This window comes from Solea senegalensis, linkage group LG21, assembly GCF_019176455.1.
Source record: "Solea senegalensis isolate Sse05_10M linkage group LG21, IFAPA_SoseM_1, whole genome shotgun sequence".
NCBI lineage: Eukaryota > Metazoa > Chordata > Actinopteri > Pleuronectiformes > Soleidae > Solea > Solea senegalensis.
Window position 1 is genome coordinate 3,914,485 of NC_058040.1, and position 9,924 is coordinate 3,924,408.

General features: G+C 41.5%; 1 protein-coding gene across 4 annotated transcripts; it reads right to left on the bottom strand.

Annotated features, from left to right (window-relative positions):
• Window positions 1–304: 304 nt before the first annotated feature.
• dab2 (DAB adaptor protein 2) lies at window positions 305–9,225 on the bottom strand. 4 transcript variants are annotated; one of them, XM_044012526.1, is made up of 15 exons: window positions 8,910–9,225; window positions 6,240–6,507; window positions 6,021–6,160; window positions 5,402–5,500; window positions 5,181–5,312; window positions 4,553–4,636; window positions 4,263–4,289; window positions 4,128–4,175; window positions 3,951–4,013; window positions 2,589–3,197; window positions 1,914–2,043; window positions 1,183–1,821; window positions 874–1,073; window positions 686–774; window positions 305–597 (listed from the first exon to the last, which is right to left on the bottom strand). In XM_044012526.1, exons 2-14 carry the CDS (start codon window positions 6,382–6,384, stop codon window positions 703–705), a joined length of 2,388 nt encoding a protein of 795 aa, XP_043868461.1. In that variant the 5' UTR covers window positions 6,385–6,507; window positions 8,910–9,225; the 3' UTR covers window positions 305–597; window positions 686–702. The 4 variants fall into 4 exon arrangements, with proteins under 4 accessions (XP_043868461.1, XP_043868459.1, XP_043868460.1 ...); XM_044012524.1 differs by having other exon boundaries at window positions 686–777; XM_044012525.1 differs by lacking the exon at window positions 8,910–9,225 and adding an exon at window positions 7,271–7,335 and having other exon boundaries at window positions 686–777.
• Window positions 9,226–9,924: the final 699 nt, after the last annotated feature.

A 9,924-nucleotide genomic window follows, 5' to 3' on the forward strand; every position in this document is an offset into this window, starting at 1 on the left:
TTTATACAAATTTACAGACAAAACATAGATACAGTGGGCTTTTATGGTTTGCATCTTTTCTTAATTATATCCTTACTACAGTACCACTGTCTGGTACATTTTTTTATAACACCAAGTTTCATGCTTGGACCTTATATTGCTCGTCATTGCACAATTGTACAAGTGTATATCCATGCTCTCAATGTATTCCATCAAAACAGGGCAAAATCATTGAATCTTGAATCATACTCCACATCTGCCAAACTTCTGAACCTCCAGCAAGTACTGTCAAGGAAGACAAGAGACTTGTCCACACCATGCAGGATTATGGTTGAATTATTTTTATTTCTTTAATACACACAACATCCGCAGAGAGCCTCTTTGGACATGCCTTCTCTCATACATCCCATTTCTTTCTTCAGCAGATCATGACACAACATTTACTTCTAAGATCAAGTGGTCTTCAGAAATGACAGAACTACTAACAGGACAGGAAACAATGGTATCAGAGGGAGGCGTAAAAAAAAGGAGAGACAACAGTCAGAAGACTTTTAGATTGTCTCAGGCAGGCAGCTGATTGTCCCAAAGACGTGAAGATCTCCATTCACTCTAATTTCACTGGAAGGAAATAGGAGAAAACAATGAACATTGCATTGCCATGAAAACAGATGGAGTACGTCATGAAATAACCAAACAAAACACTTACTGAGAAGAAAGCTGTGGTCAAGCAAAAGGGTTTCCAAAAGGATCTCCAAAGCCGGCTGTTGAACCAGAAGTCTGACCAACAGTAGCAGTCTGCTAGAATATCGATGAGAATAAAACAGACCAGAATTACACATTATAAACACTGTGAGCTTATTGTGTAAATTTGAGTCCATATATTCATCTGTGTACCATAGTTACAGGTGGCACTCCAAATGAATTAGAGTTTGGAGCCCCGAATGCATCATCAAACATGTCCGGATTGAAGCCTTGTCCCTGGGACGGTGCTAAGTTTTTGGAGACAGGAGCAGAAGAGAAGGCAGAATCGAGAAGGCCAGAGTTGAAGCTTGGAACCAGGGCTGCAGCTGAAGCAGGTGCAGGTTTAGGGATATCTAAAAACAGGCATATTACAACACACAACAACATTATTGAGAAATCTCAGATTCGTTTTCATATCTACATGCAAAGTTTAAAGTTTAAGTCATTATGCAGCCGCATTACCATTAACTGCTGGCATCTGATTGATATCAAAGTCATCATGATCTGCAGCGTCCTGAGGCACACCCACTTTATTGGAAAAGTACTGATCAAATGCCCCAGCTTCATTGCTGCCGGAGGCCGGAACAGAGTTGGACCCAAGCTCCCCTTTCCTCGCTGGAATGGCTGGAGGCTTGACAATCTGGAAATCCTTAAACATGTCCTTTCCCATCTTCTTTTCTTTATCTCCAAGAGGGTCCAAAGCTGTGAAGGCACTGTTCTCTACCTTTGGAGGAGCCTCTTTAGCAGGCGGCCTGGGAGGTGGACGTGACGGACCTTGCTGGTCAACCATTGCAGGGAATGTTCCAGGGTGGAAAGGATTGGTCACTGCAGGCTGACCCCAACCTGGAGCACCCAGTGGACCAGGTGGTGGAGGCTGGCCCCAAACCTGGGGTGGGACACCAAACTGGGATGGCACTGGCTGACCCCAGGCTGTGGGTGGTATGGGTAGACCACCAAATGCAGATGGCTGTGGGTAGTTGGGCCTGGGGCCTGGAGCGGTCATACCTGGCACAGGAAACATGTTGGGTGCAGCGGCGGAGGCTCCCCACATGCCTGCAGCAGGGATACTTGTGGTCGCTGGAGGACTTAGCTGAAGATTCCCTGAATATGGAAAAAAAAAGCAGGGACATGGCAGTTTAAAGCCTGAAAAACACATTTGGGTAAGCAACAAAAGTTCCCGTCTTGTGTATTACCCAGCGCAGCTAGGGAGGAGGGGGCGGAGTTGGCAGGTGCACTGTTGAAAAAGTTGCTCGGAGCAGGCGATTCCTCCGGTTGAACAGGAGCAGCAAAAATCTCTGCTCCAAACAGGTCACTTGATGTTGACTAGTCACAAAAAATACAACAATATAAAAGACGCATCGCCAACGCTGACACCATAGATGGTGTCTGTGTCACAGCATACAGTAAAATAATACTGCAATTATATGTGTCAAAAAATAAAAACTACTGTATGAACAGTAAAACATATACATGCTTTTCCACTTACCCTTGCTTTTGTCACTGTAGCATGAGTGTTAGAAAATATGATTATGAGCAGAGGTGAAAGAGTGTGCAGTTGATTGTTCAGCAGGACAGTCAAAGTGTCATATACCAAAGCCAGTTAGGGAAGCATGTGACCAACCTGTGCATGCACCAAGACAGAATGGATCCAAACAAGCTTTTAACCACAGGTCTAAATTACAGGCTGTGTATAAACGCATAAACCCAGTGCATTCTCGAGCATATCACACCCTGTTTGACACCAATGTGCAACCCAACTGCTCAGAGAGGGAGATGTTAGCAACTGGTCATTGTAAAATGTACAACACTCCATATTTAGGCATCACACATGCACTTCTACTGTGATTCTTCTGGCTATGGAATTTCACCTTTGCACTCCTTCGACCTCGTCCTGCCTTAGAGCTCTGTGGAGGCGGGTTTATGACAACTGAATCCTTGCTATGGGTCACAGGGGGCTGTGTGTGATGAGCTATGCCGTTAGTGACAGCGGATGTTTTCAAAGACGAGTCAAAAAAGGGGTTTTTGTGCGAGAGAACTGGTCCAGAATCATTCCCATCCATCATGGTCGTTGTGCTGCCTTGAGTTATTTTGCCCCCTAGTGGCCACTGTCCGTTACTGAGAGCAAGGATCATGGTCTTGCCGGTTAACCCATTTATCTGCTGACTAAGAAGTTCAGAGTTTCCATTCAAACCACCGTTGATAATTGTCTCATTAGTGCTGCCAGCAGTGCTGTTTACGGGACTGGTGGTGAGGAAGATCTGGGAAGGATCGGGTGCTGGCCGAGAGAGGGGGTCATCTCTAAAAGGGTCGCTGTCTGGGGTTGGAAAGTAACCAAATGTCGAGGAGAAGGGATTCTCTGTCTGGAAAGATGCCCTATTGTCGGGGCCACAGGAAGTTACAAAGGAGTTTCCCTTTATGCAATTCTGATTGCTGTCAACTTCAGCAGAAAAGTCCAACAAGAGAATATCATTTGAGTCCTGGTTAACGTGTGAGGGAAAGCAGGAGAGAGAAGAACAAAAAAAAACAGATTTATGAATCATTTCTGCAAAAGAAGATCAAACATGTGTTAACAATGAAAAATGAATCATATGGTGTGAGAAGAGTGAACGTTTAAAGCTGCTACCTGAATATCTAATATTTATCGTCCAACTTCTAAAAGCTAGTTGTGACTAAATTGTCACTTACTCAAAAAAGCATTTTGGTATAAATACGCTTTAATCAGCGCTAGCAAATCGACATATAACTCTACCTGTAGCAGCTTTAAACATTCTATGAACAATGAGATTGTGAACATGAAGCATAAACTCGGTTCTTCAAAGTGTGTGTTTTTGCACCTAAAATTTCCAATTTAGAAACAACATTAAATGTGGTCTTTTTAGAATCGAGTTTACACCAACAGACACACACACACACACAACGGGATTGATTTGGGAGGAGCTGGGGTTATTCAGTGAGCTTTTTTTTCTTAGAAACACAAAGAAATGTATTTGGAAATGTATTTCAGACAGGAGGGACAACAGATTTCAAGAACTGTACCCACTCTTTAGATATAATTATTCTGTTTACCAATCCGACTACAAAAAAAAGACTATTGTAACTATTTAGATAGAAATAAAACTAGGTTATTTTATCTCAAGTGTAGCTACATACCAGCTACACTTCATTGGCTAAGTATAATTCCACTATGTGGTGAATAAAAGGGACATTTGACACTATGGCACCACACTTACATTTGGAGCCTGAATGTCTGGAGGGGTTGACATGGCTCCAAAAAGGTCAAGCTGCTCCACTGGCTGGATGTGAAGAAGGAACAGAAACATACTGTATTTATCCAGCTCCTAAAATCCACTATAACAGTGATATTTTTTATTCAGTGTTGAGGTGCAAACAAGAGCGGGGGATCTTACTTGAGCAGGTTTGACATCATCCATACTTAACAAGGCACTATTTCCATTCTGCAAAAAAAAGAAAAATTGGAAAAACAGAAAGTTGAAATAGTGACAAGAGAAGCTGAGTAAAATTGAGTGCTTCCCAGGGCTTACCTCAACCAGTGCACTGCCATTTTCACCCTGTAAACAGAAGTGGACAGTTAATGATTACACGTATTTTCCTGTCATTTCACATCATTGCCCAGAGATGTGATTCCCTGACAGAGCACAGAGAGGCAGTGTTGGCCTTCCAGAGGTGTTACAACAACGTGTATCCTGAAAGCCCTCCCACACGAGTACGCCAAAGGCTTTTCAGAGAGAAAATGTCCTCACTGGTCCAACTTTTGAAAAGAAGAAAAAAAAAAGCATCCCAGTGTGAAGCCAAAAGTGCCTGAACCAGTTACCTTCTGCGAGGCCTCTGCCTCTTTCTTCCTAACGTTGAAGATGACTTGGAAGAGATCTTTCAGATCAATGACCAGCGGCTCGGCCTGTTATGGCGACAGCAAAAGACAGCATCGTTGTATCCATCATCCTTTGTTATTATCATGCAGTTCATGACATTGGCGCTCAAACAGGAGAATGCATACAAAAGCTTCAAAGTACGGCTGTTGCAAAATAAATGGATTTTGTTTTCATTCTGTAAATCGGAAATAGGTAAAAACAAAAATAAATAAATAAGTGACTGTCAAATTATTCAAGGGGAAAGCACATAAGGTATTGTTTAACGTTTAGAGCTGACATTCCTGGAGCCTGGGTTGGGACCCACAGATGGGTCACAGGAGATATTTTTGCAGCAGGCTTCATTTTTAAAAGGATAGCTGGTTAAACCATTCAAAAGAAAGATGTGTAAGAAACTGCAGTAAAAAATAGTCAGAAATGCTATATAACGCACAAATATGCTCTTATTTTCATTAGTTTGTCATTATTAAAGAGTATAAAAACAAAAGTTTAAAAACGGTTTGAGAAACGCTGTTTTAGAGGGTCTCTGGCTTTAAAACAGGGGGAACTGAATGTGTCATGTCGTGTTTGTACCTGTTGTGCGGTCTTTATGGCGAAGAACTGGTGCTGCCCCTCTGCACCACACACATACCCAAACGCCCTGTTGTCTGTTACATCTCTGGCGATGAAGGAGATCTTGTTCACCACATGCTCGTGCTCAATCACCTGAGTGACGGGGACACGGGAACCGTTAGGATAATAATAACAACCCCATTTGATCTGACGGGGGTGAAAAAGGGACAAAAAAGACTCACCCCTGATTTCTCATCGATGATCTTGATTCCCGACATGGAAATGTTGACCCAGATCCTCTGCTTGTGTTTGCCCTGGGACCGAGCAGCAACTGCCATGCCCTAGAGTGAAAAATGCCCTTTTTTTAAATGACATGTAAATAAACACAACAGGACTAGTTTCGGCACCATGTCGCCCCCTGGAGTCACAACACATCTACAGCAAGCAATGTCCGTGTGTTGAATCAGCAACACCCTCGCTATATAAATACAGACCATTACATGAACAATGATACAGATAATACTATATAATATAACTACTGTGATTTTCTATGTATTTTGGGTTTTTATGTACTTGTTTTAATTAAAACAAGTATGTTTTATAGTGTATTATATGGCAAGGGCCTTGTTTTACAGAGGCCGCCATCTTGCACCGCGACTACATTAGCCCGAATGGACAGACCAGGCCAGAGTCTGTGTTTCCGTTTTAAAACAGAAGCTTACTACACAAACAAAGAAGGGCGATATCTTTTGTGGAAGGTCACGTTCTTCTCTGGCATACTTAGGAAATGAGAGGGGTGAACGGAAGTGTCCTACAATCTGCAGCCTCACCATTACATGTCAATATTTTTTAAGGCTGCACCTTAAGTTTCATCATGGAGTCCTGGCACATCTTGTCTCCTCTTGCCTCTGGGACGTCATCGATGCCAATCAGCTTGGCCTTGTATCTCACACCGTCACCTTGAAACCTGCCCAGCAGGTACTCATCCGTTTTCTCCGGAGCTGTAAAAAACAAAAACTATGATTGCAAGAAATAACAAATAAAATAAATGGTTCATCCACCGTCTTGATGATGGGTCACCTTTCTTCTTCTCTCTTTTGAACGGAACCTTGGACGTGGCTGTGGCAGGGGAGGCTGGAGGCGTGGTGGAGGATGAGCTCGTCGTCGGTGAGGTGGCGCTGGGGTCGGCGGGGACTGCCGCGCTGTTCTCCACCTCTGCTGACATCGTGTGCGGAGAGAGCCTCACTGGAGGAGAAGACGGTCGGGGGGGGGGAAAGCAGACGGCGACTCTGTGTTCAGGGACAGCGAGGTCAACCGGGCAGATGACTCCTCCTAACACCCGCACATGCTTCAGTGTGGAGAAATAGTGAAGTTGGTGTGGGGTGAGGGGGGAGAAAAAGGAAAATATGGTTGATTCTTTCATACTTTATGAAACCACATACAAGGTGTGACTGTAATTGGTGATAATTTCAAAAAAAAACTAACTTTTTTAGTGAGTACTAAAAAGGTTTTGTAGGTAGCTGAACATCATAAACGATCATCATGCTTTTAACAATCCACAGTAAACATTTACAACCGCAGAAACATTCAGAGAGAGAAACACAACACGATCTATGAGCCATAAAATATCATTGCATCATATAGAAAACACATGCTCTTTAACCCGGCTTTAGACATGCTACTGTGACGGAGAAAGTTGTCTTAAAAGACAAACACAGCGACGGTAACGCTGGTCACCTCTTCATAAATAAATCTTTTTTTTATATATATATATTGGCTGGAAAAGCACACACTGCCTGACACATCATGTGATGTGACAGTGATACCCTAGTAAAAAAAAAACAATCCGGTGAGCCACGGTAACTCAACACAGTAACAATAATGTCTTCAGCTGAAGTGGCAACATACTGACTGAAGTGTTGCCTCTGGACTGAGCAGGAAACTCAAGCCAAAGTCACACCATCAGCTGATGTTCAGCCACATCTTCTCTCCTCTGCCATGTTCAGACTTACTTCCATTACTATCCTCATCACAGAATAAACACCACCACTGAAACGACTCCAGCACTGCACAACGCAGTGGAACAGGAGTGCAACGCGTACTGTACGTACCTTTAGGAACCACTTCCACAGCACAACACTGGCCACAATAGCAGTGCAAAGCCTTTGTGAGCACGTTACGGTGGACCAAAGGTTGATTGTGGGCAAAGGTTGAGCAATTACCTGACGTTCATTTTACGCCAGCAAAGCAAAAGATCTCGTGATGGCCAGCTAAGCAACTATGAGGAGAATTTGGAGCCTTCAGTATGATCATTGACTCATAATGTCCTCAACAGCTTTCATGACAGGCCTTTTTGACACGTAAAAGGTGACGTGGGTCCTCAAAATCGAGAGCGATTTAAATGTGACTGTATATTTGTGAAACAAACAAACAAAAAACTGTGCAATGCAGGCAGGAAACTGGTGTGATTCATAAAGGAAATGAGAGATAACAGATGTGGAGTTTTTATCTTAATCTACCAAATCTGAGTAAACAGAAGCTGTGAGTTGAACAGCGAGGATGAAGAGTCGCTTTGTAGATTTGTCATGTTTTTCTTATCCGCACAATGTGCCGTTTGTGAGACCATGACTGTGTAAAACAGCAACAACTTCAAATTTGATTAGCCACTGCCAGTTTTATTTAAGTGAAGAAGAACAAGCAGGATACGCCCTTTGATATATGTTTGGATCCCAGTGGTGACATTTAAATTTCCCACAAGGCTCACATGCTGTTATTTTGCCGCTGTGCGAGGGAGCGTGGAAAAACAAGGTCCCAAACACTTGTTGATGCTCCTTCCAACACGAGCATGGCACATGACTGTGTCAGAGTCCCACTAACTGCAGGGAAAAAAGGGCTCATAAAAAAAAAAAAAAAGGGCAAAAGCGTCAGCTGCTCACTGCAGATGTTTAGTTAAAGGATTATCCTTTAACAACGAGCTGAGGATGAGCAGAGGACAGAGGAATCTGGAGGGTTTCTTTTTTTTTTTTCTAAAACAGCATCCGCCAGCGTCTCTCGGAAAGAGAGAACTCGGTGCCACAGTGAGCGGATTCATATTTGTCAGCAGAATAGCTGCTGCACAGCAAAAGGCAGAAATGTCACAATCCTGGGTCAGTCAGGAAACGTAAACTAGTGCACATCTGGAGGAAATCAGGGAATGACTCAGTCTGCAAGTGAATGAGATGGTGAAATACCACAGGGCCCACTGTGAACACAGAGCATGCAAACACTTTCATACAGCACACAGTGAACAGTGAAAGCTGTTCTGCTTAACACAACTATATATATATATATATATATATATATATATATATATATATATATAATGTTATACATGTACTTTTATTTATATATATATGTATATATATACACACATATACATATATATATATACATATACATACACATACATACACACTTTCTAAAAGTCATTTAAAGCTTTACGTTTAAGAGGAAAACAAGTCTGTAATGTTTGTCATCTGCATAGAAAGACAACACAGAGGAAAACAGTTGATGAAACAAACAAAAAAAACAGTAAATGAAACAAAACACACAATTAAGCTGAATTTTAAAACAGTTTAACCACTGAAGAAGTGGTTGTTTTTAGACTTTAGAGCACCAACTTTCACCAAGTACTTTCAAGAACATTTTCACTGCACACTGTTAATTAATGCACGGATGGAAAAGACAGCAGCAGCAGCACAATAACCGTACCTGTGTCAGTGACTGAGTCGGTGAGATCCTGCCGGACACGAAACGCCGCTTCTGCTTCTGCTGCTTCTCCTGCTGCTGCTGCTGCTGCTTCTCCTGCTTCAGCTTAGACTTGTTTGGTTTCCCGCGATGTCTCCGCGGCCACGGCGCAAGAAAAAAAAAAAAAGACCCAAACTCAACAAACACAGCCACGGAAAACGAGAAGGAGTCAGATGTTTTCCGCTGAACGCAGTGGACAGAGAGCAGCCAGCGAGAGAGAGAGTGTGTGGCGAGCTTAACCCTTCACCGCCTGAAAACTCTCCAACTCTCCCTCACTGCTCATTTCTACTGCGGGAGAGAGAGAGAGGGAGAAGCAGTGGGCGGTCTCTGCTAACACCAGCCACCACACAGCCTTGAAGTGCATCATCAATTATATATACATATATATATATATATATATATATATATATATATATATATATATATATATATATATATATATATATATATATATGTATATATATATATATATATATATATACATCTACATATATATATATACATATATATAAATACGTGTGTGTATATATAGGGATGAAATACATGTATTTCATTGAGATGACGAAAATGCCTTCATAATTTGTATCAAAAATACTTCAATGTTTTTGTTTCAAATTCTGTAAAATACATACAATACAATTTCTTTGAAACAACAGGATGCCATGATAAGTGTTATGGCCACATTATACACAAATACACAAATACATGAGACAGCATTAATTCTGACTCACGAGATTAAAGTGAGTATTCTAGAGAAAAAAAAAGTCAGACTGTTGGAATTCTGAGACGAAAGTTAGAGATTAAAGTCAGAATTCTGAGAAAAAAAATACATAATTCTAAGATTACAGTAAAAAAAAGTCACAATTCTGATTTTAATTCTCAGAATTCATGCTGTTTTATTTTTTTATATTATCATTATTATTATTATATTATTTAATATATTTTTGATTTAATTAATTAATTCATAACTTAATACTCA